This window comes from Sminthopsis crassicaudata, chromosome 1 (genome assembly GCF_048593235.1).
Source record: "Sminthopsis crassicaudata isolate SCR6 chromosome 1, ASM4859323v1, whole genome shotgun sequence".
In the NCBI taxonomy this organism is placed as follows: Eukaryota; Metazoa; Chordata; class Mammalia; order Dasyuromorphia; family Dasyuridae; genus Sminthopsis; species Sminthopsis crassicaudata.
The window spans coordinates 492,118,298-492,137,136 of NC_133617.1; the positions used below are offsets into that span (position 1 = coordinate 492,118,298).

The following is an 18,839-nucleotide window of genomic DNA, read 5'->3' on the forward strand; positions in this document are numbered from 1 at the left end:
AGAATGATTTCCTACTTGTGTCTGTACCGGTATAGCTAGATACTTTTATTTTGATAGTCTCATATTGTAGGCCTGAATGGAGTCATTGCCTCTTGAGTTCACTTTGTCAAGACCCTTCAGAAATTAATTTCTCAGAAAAAAAATGTAACAAAAGTAAACTGAGATTTCCACAGTATTGGCAAGATACTTTGCAGAAAACAAAAATGTATTTCTCTTTAGAAATTTAATTTTTTCTGCCACATAAAAATAGAAATAGCATTGTCCTCAGGCTTTAATAGCGTAACACATTTAGGAAATGATTTGTCCCATTTTGGGGAGTATGACATTAAAAATTAATTAAAATAACAATAGTTACAAATCTTTACTAATATGATAATAATTATAGTAAAAGTGTCAGATTCCTATTTTGAAATAAAAAGCACTATAGTGATTGAATTTGGAAAATTTAGAAAATGTTCTGTTGGTCATGCAGCAATATAGAAATAGCTAATAGAATATAAAAAGAATTCTATTCTATTGGCCATGGTATCCTCAGTGGTCTTAGGGAGTTCCTGTTAGGTCATGAAAGATTCAAAGTTTCAAATTATACATGGCAGTAGCTTTTCACATTTATTGTTCAGAATATTTAAATCATCCATTATATCAGCATATAAAATAAGCTTGGATAATTTGAAAAGCCTGATTTTCAAACATTTGAATGATATTGCTATGTTCATTTATTCATTCATTATTTCAACAAGCATTTTTGAAATATTTCCTGTGTGCTAGTCACTGTTCCAGATGCTAAGCCTACATAGATAAAAGTGAAATTAGTCTCAGATACCAAAAGGGAAATTTTATTCATCCTGAAGGAGGAAAAGGATATAGATGAGAACAATGAAAAGATTCAACTATAAAATTAAAAAAAAAAGTAAAAAAGAAAATTAGTTTTACCATTTTTATATGTGCTAAGCATATGTAATAAAAGAAAAGTGAATAATATGTTTAAATTTCAAAAAGAATAAAATTCACTATTTTTACATTATATACTGATGTGTCATAATCATTAAAAATCCTTTAATTTATTGGAACTTCTGAATATAAGAATTGAAGGTATATGGAAAAAATTACTTTTTGACTTCTTAGTTTTAAAAAAATACTGATTTTAGGAAATTTTAATTTTAAAATTTTCAGGTATTCTCAGTATTTTCTGTAGGTAAAGTCATTGAAGCTTTTTATAATTTAGTAGATTAATCCTAGAGAGCTGCTTGAGGAATGAGAATTTAAATGGTTTGCTATGGTCACATATAACTACTGAATATCAGATGTGAACCTATTATTCTTTTTTTTTTTTTTTCCCTGAAGCTGGGGTTAAATGACAGGGTCACACAGCTAGGAAGTATTAAGTGTCGGAGACTAGATTTGAACTCGGGTCCTCCTGAATTCAAGGCTGGTGCTCTGTCCACTGTGCCACCTAGCTGCCCCTGAACTTATTATTCTTGAAAATAATTACCAGACCTTTAACTTCTTGGTTCCTACAGAAATTAGTACAGTTTATAAAATGGAATTTAAATACATTCTTCAATTTCCTTTTTTTTTTTCCTTTTTATTTGTGAAGTTTTTATCTTGAAACTTTGAAAACTCTTCACATATGTCGTTTTAGCTTCCAAAGCATCTTGCATCATCTTGAACTAGTTTGTAATCACAATATGAAGAATAGGTGGAAAACAGATTGACTTGCTAACAGTCCTATGTTTTAGAAAACAAATTCTGTTTATTGATTGAGAACTGTATTTTAGGTAACTAACAGTATCTTGTTTTTCTGTGTTCTAAAACAGGAATGGGTCAAGGTATACCCATAGTGGGTTTGGTGGTGGAAGGAGGCCCTAATGTGATTCTCATGGTGTGGGAGTTTGTCCGAAACAACTCACCAGTTCCTGTGGTGGTCTGTGAGGGCACAGGCAGAGCTGCTGATCTTTTGGCCTTTACTTATAAACACACAATTGATGAAGGGTGAGTTTCAGGTCTGCTCATCTTCCAGGCTTAGTAAGCAACTGAATTGGTCAGGACAGACATTTATATAGACTTTAGGATAAAATAAAGCATTGGGTAAAAGATGAAGGGCATCTAATCTAAGTCTCTTATTTTACAGATGAGGAAACTTAGATCCAAAAAAGTGACTTATTCAAAGTCATACAGGTTATTCAATGGCAGTGTACCTGTCTCCTAAATAAAAAGGATGGCAGAATTGATACTTTTGTGTGGGTTTTTTTTGTGTTTTAGTTGAAGCCAAAATGGCCTTTTTAGACATAAAAAGGTAAGATGTAGGATGCGGGAGTACATGGAAATAATTCAGCAATAAGAAGAAATTATTTTTCCCTTTTTTCCTAAATTCAGGTATTGAGAATCATAGACTGAATTAATCCATAATGGCTAAATGGAACATATATCTTCTCCCATTTCACATTTCCCTCTTCATATAAGTAGGTAACTTTGATTTTAAATTTAATGAGGTATTCTGCCAATGTTAGAAGTACAAAAAGTTTGCTCCTCTTTTAAAACTTGGCTCCAGAATTCTAGAACTGAAATGAAAAGTATCCACTCCTCCCTCTTTTATCCCCCTTAACCTTGCTCATATTCTTACCTTGACCAGTGCCATTTTCTGATGACTCAAGGTCTGGGTGCCCTGGGCCCATTTTGAGTTTGTATCACACTTATTTCAGCCTGTGGATCCATTTTGTCTCTATTTAGAGTCTCAGAATAATAATCGTACCATTCTTAATTATGCTTCTTCTGTTTCTGATTATTTCCATCTTGGTATTTTGTCAAATTATATTCATTTGTCTTTCTACCAGGGAACTCCGACCTTTGGTGAAAAAAGAGATCATTCATATGATTCAAAACACTTTCAGTTTTGATCTTAAGCAGTCCAATCACCTTTTAAGAATTCTGATGGAGTGTATGGAGCACAAAGAGTCTGTGAGTATGATTAATATATGTTTTCTTTTTTAAAACCTTAAACCTTTGGCTTTAATGTATATATATATATTTTTTTTTTTTTCCTCTTATAACATTCCCTTTTAGTTTTTAAAATTACAATTACTTATTGTATACAGTTTGACTTTTGGTTCCTTCCCTGTCTTCCTTGTATTGCTGGTTTCAAATCTAACTGGTCATAAATCATTTGCTTGATTTTTTTTTTTTTTTTTTTTTTTTTTTTGACAAGGCACTTGGGGCTAAGTGATTTGCCCAGCATCACACAGCTGGTGTTAAGTGTCTGAGGTCACATTTGAACTCATGTCCGGACTTCAGGGCTAGTATTCTATTCACTGCCATCTGACTCAATCATAAATCATTTAGGCAAATGTGAATTCCATCTAATTTAACTTTGATTAAGCATGGCACTCAGGTGCTGGAGATGCAAAAATAAAAAAAATAAAAAAGGAAATAGTTCTTATCCACAAAGTGCTTTTTTTATTGTTCAAATGAAACTTGTACTCTTATAAAGAAATAAAAAATAATTTAAGACTAATAAGTGACTTAACTTGACCACATCAGCCATATATTTTATCCAGTTAAAAGTTTACTTAATTCATTTACAGATATATCTTTTCCCAGATATATACAGATATATCCTTTATAATAAAAATAAAGGGAAAAGTTAAGCATATTCAATCAATATATTAACTTATTCTGAGAGTATATGCAAAGTTCCACATCCTTTCTTATGCAAAGAAGAGAGGGATTCAGGGATACATTTTACTACTAACATCTGTTTTGAGAGTCAAAGGGAGAGAAATTTTGAGAGAATATTATAAAGTATCTTTATCCTGAAGATAGTACTATATGTTATTGTTTCATCATTGCTTTCACACAGGAACAGTAATACAGCCAAATAGTCTGTCAGTAACAATTTATTAAGCACTTACTGGGTGTCAAGCACTGTGCTAAATGTTGGTGAAAGGCAAAAGACCAGTCTCTATTCTCTAATACTTGGGCTAATGAGGGCTTAAGGTAGATAGAATTTGAAATCCCCTAATTACTCATGTCTCATATTATTCAGCAATTTTAATACATCTCTTGTGAAATAAAAAATCCTAAAAAGATCCAAAAAAGCAGAAAAATTTATTAGAAAATTGTCTAGGATTGAAATGATCTTTATTACAACGCTTTTCTCCATGCCTATATAATCTGTATATTTTCCACCTGGAAAATTTGGAGTATTAGAAATATTTAATACATGGATTTGGTAATGAGATCCTGAATATTTGAGAGTTGATTATATTCATGCATATCTGTATCGCATGCTTGGAATTGGTATAATTGTAACTAAAGAATTCTTAGATTTAATGTAGACCAATATTCCTTTTACAGATGAGGAAACAGCCTCAAAGGCTTTGTTACTATTTTTAAATTTAATTTTTTTAGTGAAAATCTGACTTTTTCTTTCTTCTACACTCCCAGAAAGAAAACAAAAAAAACAAAATCTTCATTTTAAGCATGAATAATCCAGCAAAATCCCTATTACAAGAATGTTTAGTCCAGCAAAAAATAAGCATATGTAGTCACCCATTGGCCATGCCCCCCAAAAATGTCTCATTTTGCACCCTGAATCTATCATTCTGTGCATATAGCATGTTCATTTTGAACTTTGAAACTTTGGTTTGAAACTGAGGTTGTCATTATGTTAGAGTTCTAAAGTTTTTTTCAAAGTTGATTATCAGCAATATTCTGCTAACTTCCTCTGCATCTATTCATTCAAGTCTTTCCAACTTTCTTATTTCTTAAAGCACAATAGTATTTCATTACACTTCTATATCATAACTTCAGCCATTCCTCATTTGTTGGGCATTCCTTAAGTTTCCAATTCTTTGTCACTGGGGGAGGGGGAGCTACTATAAATATTTTGATATATATTGATTTTCTCCTCTCTTTCTTTGACTTCTTTTTGGTACATAGACCTGGTGGTGGTATTGTAATGTTAAAAGGTATGCATAGTTTAATAGCTTTTGGGGGATAGTTCCATAATGTTTTCCAGAATGGCTGACTAATTCACAGCTCCACCAACAGTGAATTAATGAACCCATTTTCCCACAGTCCCTCTAGCATCTGTCATTTCCACTTTTGGTCAGTTTTGTGAATTTGATAGGTGTGGAGTAGAACTTTGTTAAGTGTCTTTGTTAGGAACAAGTTAGTGACAGGTAGTTGGAGAACTGAGACTGAACCAGATCTCCTGACTACCAATTCAGGGCTTTTCCCATGCCTGGGTATAGTCAGTATACATTTCATCTGGAAAATCTACAATGTTAGATATATTCATTCATGATGAGAAACTGTTTAAAAAGTTTTTTTTTTTTAATTCTTACAATCATTTATTTTCTCTACTTTCCTCTTTATTTTTAAATTAACCAATTAAAAAAAGAAAACCCTTTTTAAACAAATAAGCATAGTCTGACAAAATAAATCCAATCTCCATATTGATAATGTCTAAAATATGCCTCAATATGAGAAATCATCTGTTTTATTGGCTTGTATTTATCTTTCCCATCAAATGTCAGTAATGATAATGGCTTGCATTCTGTAGCTTAAATTTATAAGGCAATAACCCTATGAAGGGTTTGGATAGTGAAAAGTATTATTCCCATTTTGGAGATAATAAAACTGAAGCTCAGGGGGCTCATTTTATTAGGTTCAGTTCATGAAATTGTGTTGAAGCTAGGATTCAGTCAGTTCTTCCTTGACTGTAAAGCCCTATTTCAGGGATATTTCTAATATATCATACTGCTGTTTCCAGAAAACAATGGTGTTCCAGAAAACTTCAGCTGTGTTTAATGCTATAAAGTTTTTCTGTCTGTCCACCCTTTAGTATCTATTTTTGGCATTTTAGGGGATTGGATATTGGATATTTGAAGTTATTTTTTTTAGATCATGTGAATAGAATGATCTAATCTGTTGTCCAATTAACACCACATTCATTTATCTCTGAACTGTGAGATATTCTCTTAAAAAGTCTCTAAAATTTTTCCCATGATACATTCATATCTTTAGCTCTTTCTTAAATGGATACAATTTTCTGTTTCCTGCTTAAGATGTTTTTAGGGAAAGAAAAGTTTTAATCCTATCTTTGTCTTTGATAATATTGACTGAGTGATGCTTTTTGATGGTCTAAAAGATAAATTTACCTTTAATATTTCTCCCAAATATTATTTTTTAAAACTTGTTCCAGATCACCATATTTGATGCTGATCCAGAGGAGCAGCAAGACCTTGATTTAGCAATCCTGACAGCCTTGCTTAAAGGTAAGGATTCTGAACAAAACCTCTTTTCCAGAGATTTTTCCAGGGATGGACAACTTCTTTTCACTTTCTCTTTACACCTGGGCAAAATAGAGTTTTTTGAATTTAACACATTCTCTTTCTTTTTTTCCCTAGGTACAAATCTGTCAGCCTCAGAACAATTAAACTTAGCAATGGCCTGGAACAGGATGGATATCGCTAAGAAGCAAATTCTTATTTATGGACAACACTGGAAGGTGCTTCTATGAAAATATTTCATTTGTGTGTCAATTTGGGCTCTGATAGGGAGCCCCTGTATCTCTGTTGCCTTCTCTTCTTACTTGACCTCTTCTCCACTTAGGTGTTAGGAAGGGGCTCTAAAGATCCTTGCCTATTCCAATTTTATAGTTGGACCAGGGAGTAGAGCACAGGGTATGGGGAGAAGACCATTGAATTATACCAGTGTGTATGGTTATAATGCATTTCTCTGTAAGAATCACTGCTTTGTCATAGATACATTCCTAGGTTTGAGACAAAGGGAGTCCTAGTAAGGTCTGTTCTAACAGGGCTCCAGGGACCAGTTTCATTGCTGGGGTATAGGGATTCTCAGTGGTAAGATTTTCAGAAACATTTTGACTTCCCTGACCCATGTATATGTGTATGAATTTGGAGTCAATGGATGTGAGTTCAAATTTTGACTTACTACTTGGGATGACCCTGGCAACTCTGGGCCTTCATTTTCTCATCTTTAAAACTAGATTTTACAAGATGATCTCTAAGGTATCTTCCAGCTTTAAATCTACAATTTTTTTTATTTGATTATGTTGGACAGATGAATTCATCAGTGCCTCAGTCATTCTGTAGTGTAGTTAGAGGGAGAAAATCTTAAATGAATATAGTTGTATCAAATAATAGATGATACCATTTTGATTGGTAGAAGAAATTATTAATTAAAGTACTTATGAAATTATAGGCCTTGTTAAAAAAATAACGTTGTTGACCATAGAATTATCCAAAAGGAAAGTGGATATTAACAAACAAATATATTTTCTTCAGGTAATATGATACTCCTGTGCCACTCAATTGGCCCTCCTTCTTTAACTTTTATATTTGGGAACTCTTCTACATTAAAAGTTTTATTCATTTATATTCAATTCCCACTTCTTCAAATCTTTACATTTTCTTCAGTTTCTTTCAATTGAAATAGTGTTTTTGAGAGATAAGTGGAAGACAAAATAAATGGGATTGGTAGTTATCAAATGAGATATTTGTAAAGTGCTTAGCACACTGCCCAGAATTCAGTGGGCATTATGTAGAGTTTTTCCCTTGTTCTCCTTTCTCTTGACTTATCCAAAAAGTGTTTTGAAACTAACAAGAAACTTTAAGAGTTTCATTCATCCGATGAAGAATCCCTGCTTCCCCCTCTCCTCATCATTATGAGAAAGTGAATGTACATATTCTGCTTCTACTCGTATTTCAGGCTGGTATTTCTTGACTTTCTTTTCTTCTTTAAGGCTACTCTTGATAATTTTGAGTAACTTATTTCATGGAAATTATTCTAGATTTTCTTGGACAGCTTATTTTATTTTATTTAAAAAATATTAACTTAGTATTTTCTCCCAATTATATGCAAAAACAATTTTCAACATTTGTTTTTAAAGTTTTGAGTTCCAAATTCTTTCCCTCCCTCCTCAATCACCCTTATTGAGAAGGCAATTTGGTATAGATTATACTTGTGTAGTTGGACAGCTTTTTAAAGAGAGATAACCATCTCTCTCTATATACACATACACACATCTGTGTGTGTATATATAGATATAGATATATTTAATCTTCTTCAAGTCCTTCTAAATTCCAAGAATACAAGCAAACTTGTAAATTATTCTTTGATGTTTATAATTTGTTAGTTGTTGACAAGGTGAATGTTAGATATAGAAGCATCTGTGTATATTGTATGCTTAAATAGTGCAGTGGAATTCTTTGCATTATTAATGTTTAAAGATATTTTTATACTCACAGAACTTTTACAAAGTTAAAAAAGAGTTATGAGACTTTGATTTTTGTATCTTGGGTCAATTTGCTCCTAAAATGATTACCTAACCATTCTGTCCCTCCCCTCCTATGCCACTCTAGCTAGAGTGGCATAGGAGGGGAGGGACAGAATGGTTAGGTAATCATTTTAGGAGGAGGGGAGGGACAGAATGGTTAGGTAATCATTTTAGGAGCAAATTTGATTATTGGTTCTCTAGGATCCATTTCAACTCCAACATTCTTAGGATTTAAAGTGTGATTTTTCTGTTTTTAAGTGAATATAGAAATTCATAGTGGTTGTCTTTTGTAAATATTTATTATTCATATCTATTATTGAGAAGTTCCCTAGTTCCCTAGTTATGAACACAGGACCTTTTGACACTCCTTGATGTCTCAAAAAAAATGGCAAGACATTATTATAGGACCTCTTTTTTTCCTACCAATAGGGATACCATAGATCCTCCTTACTTCCTTTTTTCCTGATGGAAATAGTAATGGCAATGTGGTGTCATTTATATGTATTTTTTGAATTATGCTCTGTCATATGCAGTACCCTGTGAACTTCAAACTTATATTCTCATGTCCTATCTCTTGTCAAAAACATAGCCCTATTTCTTTCCCCCACTTCTCAAATTATTGTTTTCGTGAGAAAATATGATCTACTTTATGAATGGTGTTTAGGAATATATTATGTAAAAAACAGAAGTTTCCTGAATTTACCTTATCTTTTTATTACCAAGTGCCTTGAATACAAAGACTGAATAATTTTATTCTTTGTATTCCTCATAGTGCCCAACAATCCTGCCTTTCATATAATAGGCACTTTTAAGAAATTTTTATTTTTTTCTTCCACCATTTGTCCCCTTGAAAAATGAAAAGAATAACAACAAAATCTTGGATTAAAATTATAGGTAACCCAAAAACAATGGAAAAAATCTAATGTGAGTTACTAAAATGGTTACAGAAGAATCCTAACGATGTCTTATTTGCAAAAAATGGTATTAAAACATTGAAGGACATAGATGGTCTAAAAAGGAGGTAAAGGTATAAATGCTATAAGAGTGGAATTCAGTAACCTAAGGTCTATATTTGTCTGCCATTTAGAATCTGAGGAAGGTTTATGATATTTTTGATGTATATTCTATGAAGAGTTTATAGAAGGACTGGGACAAGAACGTTCTATCCCAGTGGATGGGGAATACATATGCTAATGGATTTCATTGGTCCATAGGATCTTGATTAGTGTGCATAGTAGTTGCATTTATTTGAATTTGCAGAATTTGAAGTTATAATTATGTAAAATATGCTAATTGGTTCCAAACCAATGGAAATATGCAGTGTTTATTTGAATAATATGTCCACTTGGGGGTTTCTTAATTTTCACTGTCTGGAACCTAGTAGTAGTCTAACAGTTCAACTCTTTCATTTTACAAGTGAAACTATTAAGTACCAGAGAGGTTGTGACTATTCTAAGATCATATAAGTAATAAGTAGGGGCCCTGATATTCAAATCCACTCTCCTGATTTCAAATCTAGAGTTTTTTCTGTTACACTATGTTGCCTTTATTCATTTAAATTATCTGGGTGTTAATTTCCTCAGTTCTATTCCCATTTCCTGACATTCTTTCAAATTACCTACTGACTTCCTTTGTGCTTGTTTTTTATTCACTTTCTTTTTCTTTTTTTTCTTTTTTCCTATTCACTTTCATTTAGTTGGAGGAACCTATTTTGACATAACATGGAACAGATGTGTTCTTATTAATTTAGTATATCAAAATATTTTTGATGATACCTGGATGCTGCTAGAATCAAAGGTCAGGATATAATTGCCACCATCATTAACTGTTCATTTACTTTTAAGTCAGATAAAGCATCTGTGCTTCTATCCCAGTTGGGAGCAAGGTAACTGTATATAGAACTTTCCCTTTCTCTGATTTTTTGCTTTTTTTAAAAAACATTTTCATAATGTAACACGTACTTGGGATAGAGAAGGCACTTCATAAATGCTGGTTGACTGATTTATATCTCACCCACCTCAGTCCTAAATTTGTGCCCAAATGATTTCCTATTCTAAGTCTCCAACCCACATGTCAGAAGATTATATTTTAAATTTTAGTTCCATTGCTAAAATGCCATTATGAGACCATTAAAGCTAATTTTCAACTCTACAGTTTCCTGAAAATAATTTATTGCTAATAACTTCTTTGTTTCCAATTAGACTATAAAATAGCTGCAGTTTTCATTTGAGAATGCTATGTTAGAAAACAGAGTGCCCCCAAAAGATCAAAGAAATATATATGATAGTATTTGTGTCACAGCAAATAACTGGAAACAAGGTGATACTAATCTATTGGGGAATAGCTGAATAGATTTTGGTGTAGGAACACATTGAAATTTGATTGAGCTGTAAAAAATGATGAAAGAGACAGATTCAAAGAAACTTGGGAGGACTTGTAAGAACTGTTGCAGAGCGAAGTGAAGATAACTGAGACACAGTGACTACAACATTGTAAAGGAAAATCATTGTGGAAGTCTCTGTCCTGTGTAATGCCCAGTCACAATTCAGATGTCTGCTGATAAATTTAATTGGTAGAGAGATAATGGACCAAAAAGGTAAAATGAGGCATCCTGTTTCTGACACAGCCAATGTTGGGATTTGCTTTGTGTGACTATATTTATTATAAGGGAAGGTTTTCATTTTGAGTGGAAGAGAAAGGAAGAGTAGATGTGATAATTTAAAATGGAAAGAAAAGAAAGGAAAGTGTCAATGAGTCATTAAAATAAACAGACAATAGAAAACAGAAGGAAATTCTCAAGGAGACATAGAAAGGCAGACAGAATTGGCAACTACCATGTTAAATTTTAAATATTATGCACCTCCTTCCCTACCCCTCTCAGTTAGATATAGTATAGAATTTAGATTCAAGATTTTATAAGTGGTTCACTTTTTTGGGGGAAATAATTTATGTTTGTTGATATTTATTAAGTTCAAAAGAATAAAAAAGAAAATTTAAAAAAATTCAGGGATGATGTTGATGAGGAGTAATTGGGGGTCTGATTAACCTCTCCTTCCCCAAAGTAACCAAGGGCAGGTTCGGTAGTGAATGAATTTGCTACTCAATGCTGTATCAAAACAAAGTCTTTATTGATAGTAAAGGGATAGACAGGCATTTGGCCTTCAGGAAGGCCAAACTGCCTGGCAAGGGTCAGGACGCCAGAACAAGTTGGTGGGCACAAGGCAAGTATAAACCGAGTGCGAGGAAAACAATTTTAGAAATTCCTTTTATATATAACTAGGGTCTTCAAACAATGTTTGCACAGAGATGTTATCTAAGAGGTTCTGGAGATATTTGTAAATAAGACTGGAATTTCTTTTAATCATTTGTTACTCAAATTATCTCCTTTTAACCTCTCCCAAGATAAGAATTTTCCTGTTAATTATTTTTATCTTAGGCTGTCTCTTTTTTTGACCTTATCAATGTGACATTTGGTAAAAGCTTGATTTTTATATAGATTTTTAAAAATCTCAACTCATTATTAAGATCATGGATCTAGTTCCGGAAAAGATCTCAGAAGCCAGCTATTCTAATCTTCTCCTTTTATGGATGAAGTTACTGAGGTTCATGGTTAACTCAGTTTCTTAAGGTTAAAAAGACTGTAAAAATTAGAGACACCTGTGATATCACTAGTCCTCTCTGAAAATGAAGGACAAACAACAATACCAAAGAAATTACATGCTACATCTTGCTGATGATGTTGGAGCCAAGTATTTTCCTCTGCATCATGTAGTTTTCCCTCAGGTGCAAAGATAAAGGAAAAATATTATTCCCATTTAGATAAAAACAATATTTTGGGTTTTTTTTAGTCAGATTGGAAAACTGATTTGCATTTTGAATATATTTCCCTCTGAAAATGCCTGTGTTTTAGTCTAATCCATATGGCTTCTTCTTTTTCTTTTTTTGGTTATTTGATATCATGGTTAGAGTTGGATAGGACCTCAGAGATCAAATTGTTATATTTCTCCTTTTTGATGCTTCTTGTTTCTTTTGTGTCTTGAAGACTGACTGTTTGGAACAAGCCATGATGGATGCTTTAGTGATGGATCGGGTGGATTTTGTAAAGCTCTTAATAGAATATGGAGTGAATCTGCACCGCTTTCTCACTATCTCCCGGCTAGAAGAGCTCTACAATACAGTGAGTATTGCACTTGATTTCATCTGCCTTAGGATTCAAACACCCTATTCTGGCATCCATATAGGAATTATATAAGAATTAAATATTAAAAAGAAATTAGTAATTCCTTTAGAAACATAGGAGTTCTATATTAGAAATTATATAGAAATGTAGATATTAAAATAGGATGATTTTTTTGAAAGATATTTAAGGTGAAAACTGAGTAGAAAATTTAGTTTTCCACAGTTTTTTATTTCTCCATTTTTACTTTGACAAATGAATTTGAATAAAATATTTGGCTAAGAAAAGTGGTGTACAGGTATACGCCCTGTTACTTGGAAGTTGAGGTTGGTGGATTGCTTGAGTTCGGAAGCATTGAATTTCAATAAGGTTAAGCTGATCTGGTGTCCGTACTGTTTGGCACTCTCATGATGAGGTCCTGCAAGGAGGGAATGAAGTTGACCCACTTGGAAACAGAGCAGGTTCACAATAAGACCAGGGCATACTTATATAATAATTTACTTGGTCCTTTGAGACATTCTTAAATCTTATTTCTTTTTTAAGCTAGCATGATAACCAATGAGATCAGCCTAAGATTGGCCATTGTACCTGCACATTAGGTGATGTAGGAATATTGTATTTAAAAAAAAAAAAAGGAAAATATTTGCAATATAATTAATGTCTTTATATTAAAATGAACAATTAGCTGACTTAAAGAAATTTATTATTATTAACACTGGTATTTTATGATCTAGTATTATTTCTATAATGAACATTCTACTACTCCTTCCCAAACATGCTACTCCTTATCTACTCAACTAATCTCTAAACAAGCCATATGTATAGATAGTCTTGACTCTGAGATATTGTATATGTTATCTTTTTAACCTGGAATGTCCATGCCAATCCTTTGAACTAATCTAAATCCTTCCCTTCTTACAAAATAGTTTTAAGTCCTGTATCTTCCATGAAGGTTTTTTTGACCCCCTGACACCTCAGTACTTTGAAATCTTCTAAGTTCTAAACTGCCACTTGTGAGCTAGTTATCCCCATCCATTAACATATTCTCTTGCATTTTAAGGTTTTCGTTGTTGTTTTGATTTGTTTTTGAGACATCTCCCTATTTTTTATCCCGGCTGGAAGTGCTGCAATCATTCACAGCTGGATCCCATTGCTAATTGGAGTAGAATCTCTGCCCTGCTACATTTCTTACCTGGGCTCATTTGCTGCCCTTTAGACAAATTCCTTTTTAGGGGCTCCCCATACAGGTACAGGACTTATTTTGATAATTCAAATTGACTTAGCTCACTGCAACTGAGACCTCTGAGCTCATAGTATCCATGGCCTTCTAGTAGCAGAAATTGTGTTAGCCTCTGACACTGCCAAAAGTAGGCAACTAATTTTTTTCCTTTAAATTTAGGCAGCTAAGTGACACAGTAGATAAAGTCCTGGACTTGAAGTCAGGAATATGTTCTAGCTGTGTGACAAGTCACTTAATCTCCCAGCCTCTGTTTTCCCATCAGTAAAATGGGGATAATAATAGTACCTACCTGACAGCATTGGTGTGAGGATCAAATGAGATACTATTTGTAAAGAACACTGCCAGTTTTAAACTGCTCTATAAATGCAAACTATTATGGATGTATGTGTATGTAGGTAGGTAGATTATATACAAATTAAGTACAATGTGGATTTGACAAGTGCTTTTGTCTCTTGGAATCTAGCTTATAACATTGTCCTTCATCAATAGTCAATGAAGGTTTATTAATTTATGTACTCACATGAGCTGTGTGAAAAATGGTTACTTAATGTAATTATGCCCATCCTTAGGAAACATAGAAAGTAGAATCATCAAATTTAAATAAAGACCATTGAGAGTGTTTAAAATATAATGTATAATTTCCTATAATGAAAACATGCTCTTATTATGTTTTAGTTTAAAGTATACTGATTTTTTAATAGCTTTTTATTTACAAGACATATGCATGGGTAATTTTTGAACATTAACCCTTGCAAAATCTTCTGTACCAATTTTTCCCCTCCTTCCCTCTACCCCTCTCCCCTAGATGGCAGGTAGACCAATACATGTTAAATATGTTAAAACATATGTTAAATGCAAAGTATACTGCTTTTTAATTCTCACGTTTCATTACAGAAATATGGACCAAACAACATGCTCTTGCATCATCTTGTGCATGATGTAAAACAGGTAATCAAATGTTCTCAGACTTGGGAAATGCAGAAAATTTCTTAGTATGATGCAAGCTTGGTTCATAGGCACTAGAGCTAGAAAAGATCTTAAGAGTTCTGGTCCTATTTACTTATGTTATTGGTGAGGAAACTGTATTATAGAGGGAGGTTCAATGGTTGGCTAAGGGCCAAAGTTTAAAGCATGGCATCTAGCATGGTTTCTAACATATTATAGAGGCAATCATTAGTAAATGCAAAGTTATGTAAACATTGTGGAAATTATTTTATATGTGGAGTTCTTGTTGTTTTTGAGAGGGTCTTTGGAAAAAACCTTAGAGACAATTGAACTAAATTTGTTTTTGTTACATTACTTTCTCATACCTGAACCCATTATTTACATAATTTTTATTGTTTTTATCAATTTTTAGCACTCATTTCCTTCCCTTGTACCTTGAACTTCTAGTTTTATTTGTAACAGCAAATTAAGACTACCTTTCCAAGTATGTAATTATTATTATTCTTTTAAAAATAGCTTATTGTTTAATACTGCCCCCAAACATCTCCTGTTCCATTAAAATTATCTTTATGAAATCAAATATGTTAATAGAAAACTAGATTTTTTTTTTTTTTTTTTTGCTCCATGGTGAAAGGAATTTGTAGAGGATTATAGTTTGGAGAATCACTGGAAATCAGAAGTGTTGGTATAATACATATTTCCTTATGGACACATTCTTTGGCCCTGTTATACTGCAATTGTGTTTATTCAATGCTTTCATTAAGTATATTGGATCTTTTTGAGATTTCAGGGAAATGAATGTAAGTGACTAATGTTAATTAAGACTGTTAGGGGAGACAAATATTATTTTCTCTTCCTAATACAAAGGTAAAAAGAATATGAAAAAGATAAATAAAAACCTTTTTTTAATATACCTTTCAGTCATCATATATTATCAAAGTAGATTGCCATATGTCTTATTCAAAATAGGCATATTTTATTCAGAATTTGTTCATTCAATAGTCATACTCAGATTTCTGTGTAGGGGGCAGCTAGGTGGCGCAATGGACAGAGCACCAGCCTTGAATTCAGGAGGTCCAGAGTTCAAATCTGATCTCAGACACTTAACACCTCCTAGCTATGTGACTCTGGGCAAGTCACTTAACCCCAGCCTCAGAAAAGAAAAAAGAAAAAAAAAAAAGAAAATATCCAGATTTCTGTGTTATTTCCTCCTCCTATTTTATTAAAGATAAGTGACAACTTGACAGTGAAAAAATTGCTAATTCAGTATTATCATAGTAGTAAACTGAATCCTTCAGTATGAGGCTTAGTGATTAAGTTTATTACAAAAACAGATTAACTAATTTTTCAAATAATTACTTAAGTATTTTGTTCACTGGTATGAATTTTTTCTTCTCAGTCAAGTAACTGTCACAGGTTTATATATCTAATCAAAGGACATTTCAAGAATTTTAAACAATTATTTTTGATTTCAAAGTTATCATGTTAAAGTTTCTAGTCAAGAACAAGATCTTAGTGTATCAGAAAGAGAAAAAAAGTCAAAAGATAAATTTTTGTTAGTATATTGAGATTATCTGAAATATGTAGCTTTTGTATGGACTCCACTATGAAATAAAGATGTCGCAAATTAATTAGCAAGCATTTTAAAATCTCTTGCCACACGCTAGCTACTGTGCCTAATGCTGAAGATACAAAGACAAAAGTGAGCATTAAAATTATCTACTATACTACGAAAAAAGAGGCATAATTGTATATTCTTCTATGTGGTCCTTCTTTGTGTTCCCTATGGAACAATACAGAAATCTCAAAACCCAATCAATATTCATTAGCTTTCTTGTTTTACTTCTCATATTTTTATTTCAAAGATTTCAGATCAAGTTTTTTTTTTTTTTTCCTGGGCTAAAATCTTTTGACATCTTAGTCAAAGGAGTGTAAGCTGTGTTGCCCTACTGGCCCATTCTAGTAGGCTCATCAATGGGGCAAGCTTCTACTTTTACTCACAGCAAAGATTATTTTTGTCCTTTGTTGTTGAAGAGGACCATCCGGGAGATGATACAATGCACGAAGTGAATTGGATTTAAGTGTAATTCAATACATATCTGGGTTACTTGATCAAAGCACAATCTGTTCCAAAGATGATTAAATATAAGTATTGATTGCTATAATAGTAGAACAAAGGGGGAAATATCAAGAGAGTGAAGAGAGGAAGAACTTATATTGATATGTTTTAACTTTTGCATTATAGAGCAATCTTCCTTCAGACTATAGAATTTCATTGATTGATATTGGATTAGTGATAGAGTACCTAATTGGTGGAGCATATCGGAGCAGCTACACAAGGAAGACTTTCAGAGCCCTATACAATAATCTCAACAGAAAAAATAAGGTAATTTTAATGAAGTGAGTTTGAGCAATGTCTCTATCATTGTCTTTGGTGACACTGCCCATAAATAAGATCAATGGCCCTGGAGGCCATTGATTCCAATCTACTCATTTTATAGATGAAGATACAGATGTCTGTCTAAGGAAGTCAAGTGATTGCAAGGGTCATGTCAGAAGTGCGTTATGAACTGATTGCTTTATATATTTTCCATTATATCATATTACTTCTTTGTGTTGAAAATTCTTCTGAATGACCTTTCAGTTCTTTTACTTTATTGACTCTTGTAACTTCTGTCCCAATTGTTATTTTAGCAATCTAACCATGACATTAGGGAGATGATGCAATATACAGAAGTGGATTGAATTTAAGTGTAATTCAATACATATCTGGGTTACTTGATTAAAGTACAATCTGTCACAAAGATGACTTAATATCATGGATTGACTGCTACAATAGTAGAACAGAAAGGGAAATATCAAGAGAGTAATGAGAGGAACATATATTGATATTTTCTCATTCAAAACTCTTCCCCCTTCAATACTGTCAACTCTGAAATCCTCTCTTATCACAATCTATCCCTAGCCCATTACCTCACTATTCCAGAAAGCAAACTTCATCTTCATTTAACTTTTATTCCCATTATCTATACTTTTCGTAGTTCACCAGCATGCTTCTAATTTCACTTCCTTCTTCACATTCTTTTCTATAAGAAATTTCAATAATAGAAAGTCCTCTTTTTTAAAGAAATCATGATTGTCTGCCTCCCTGTTTCTATTCTTTTTGTTGTTCATTTGTTTCAGTCCTATTTGATTCTTCATAATCCCCTTTGCAGTTTTCTTGGAGCAGCTTGACATTTTATTCTCCAGCTCATTTTATTGATGCAGAGAGCAAGACAAATAGGGTTAAAAGACTTGCTCATACTGTAAGTGCCTGAGGGCAAATTTGAACTCAGCTCTAACTCCAGGCATTCTTTCTACTGTACCACCTCAGATATGTCATTGCCAAGCTGTCAAAGAATACTACTTGAAGAACCTTTGTTAGATATATTACATTTTTGACTTTAATGGGATCTTCACTGGTGAGTGAAATTTGATTCCCTTTCACATCCCTCACAGCAGTTGTTCCAAACTTTTTCCTCACTCCTTGAAGCCCCTAGTTATTCTTTGCTTTTTTTTCCACAGATGCTTTTGTCATGCTTTAATAAAATTGATCCCTTATAAGAGTGCCCTTCTCATTTCCCTATCGACATACACTTCTAAGTCTTCATCTGTCCTCTTCTCAGTTTCCATTCATCTAGTCTCAGAAGATTAAATGGTTTTCCATTTTGCCAAGACTAACCCCTGCTCAATTCCCTTCATCTTATTTTCCCTCATCTCCTTTGAAACTTTACCTCATTTTTCTCAAGTCTCTTCTTTCTGTCTTTGCTTCTCTGCCTTCTTCCCTTGCCTTTGTCTCTACCTCTTGCTCTGTTATCTGGCTTTCCCCTTAAATTTATTAACACATAAAAATCTCTCTATAAACATCCTTCTCTTGATTCCTCCCAAGTTATCATTCTATTTCTTTTCTTTCCTTCACTATTAAACTTCCAGGAGAAGAATTATGCATTATTGCCACTTACATTTGACTTACATTTTCACAATTGCCCTGCAGTCATTAAAACAGAACAAAACAGAAGCTATTACCTTGAATTTGCTAGGAACAGTATTCTGGAATTTAGATAACCTTGGTCATGGTGTGTACCTTAGGGGAATATGCCTTGTAGGATCTTTCCAGCTCATTAAGGGATAGAGAT

General features: G+C 32.9%; 1 protein-coding gene across 1 annotated transcript in view; it reads left to right on the forward strand.

Moving 5' to 3' along the window:
- TRPM6 (transient receptor potential cation channel subfamily M member 6) overlaps nucleotides 1-18,839 on the forward strand; it is a 154,645-nt gene that overhangs the window by 44,464 nt on the left and 91,342 nt on the right. The window contains 7 exon segments of the mRNA XM_074281417.1: nucleotides 1,818-1,992; nucleotides 2,835-2,958; nucleotides 6,206-6,278; nucleotides 6,411-6,511; nucleotides 12,345-12,479; nucleotides 14,614-14,667; nucleotides 16,910-17,050. Coding sequence (XP_074137518.1) covers nucleotides 1,818-1,992; nucleotides 2,835-2,958; nucleotides 6,206-6,278; nucleotides 6,411-6,511; nucleotides 12,345-12,479; nucleotides 14,614-14,667; nucleotides 16,910-17,050 — 803 coding nt within the window.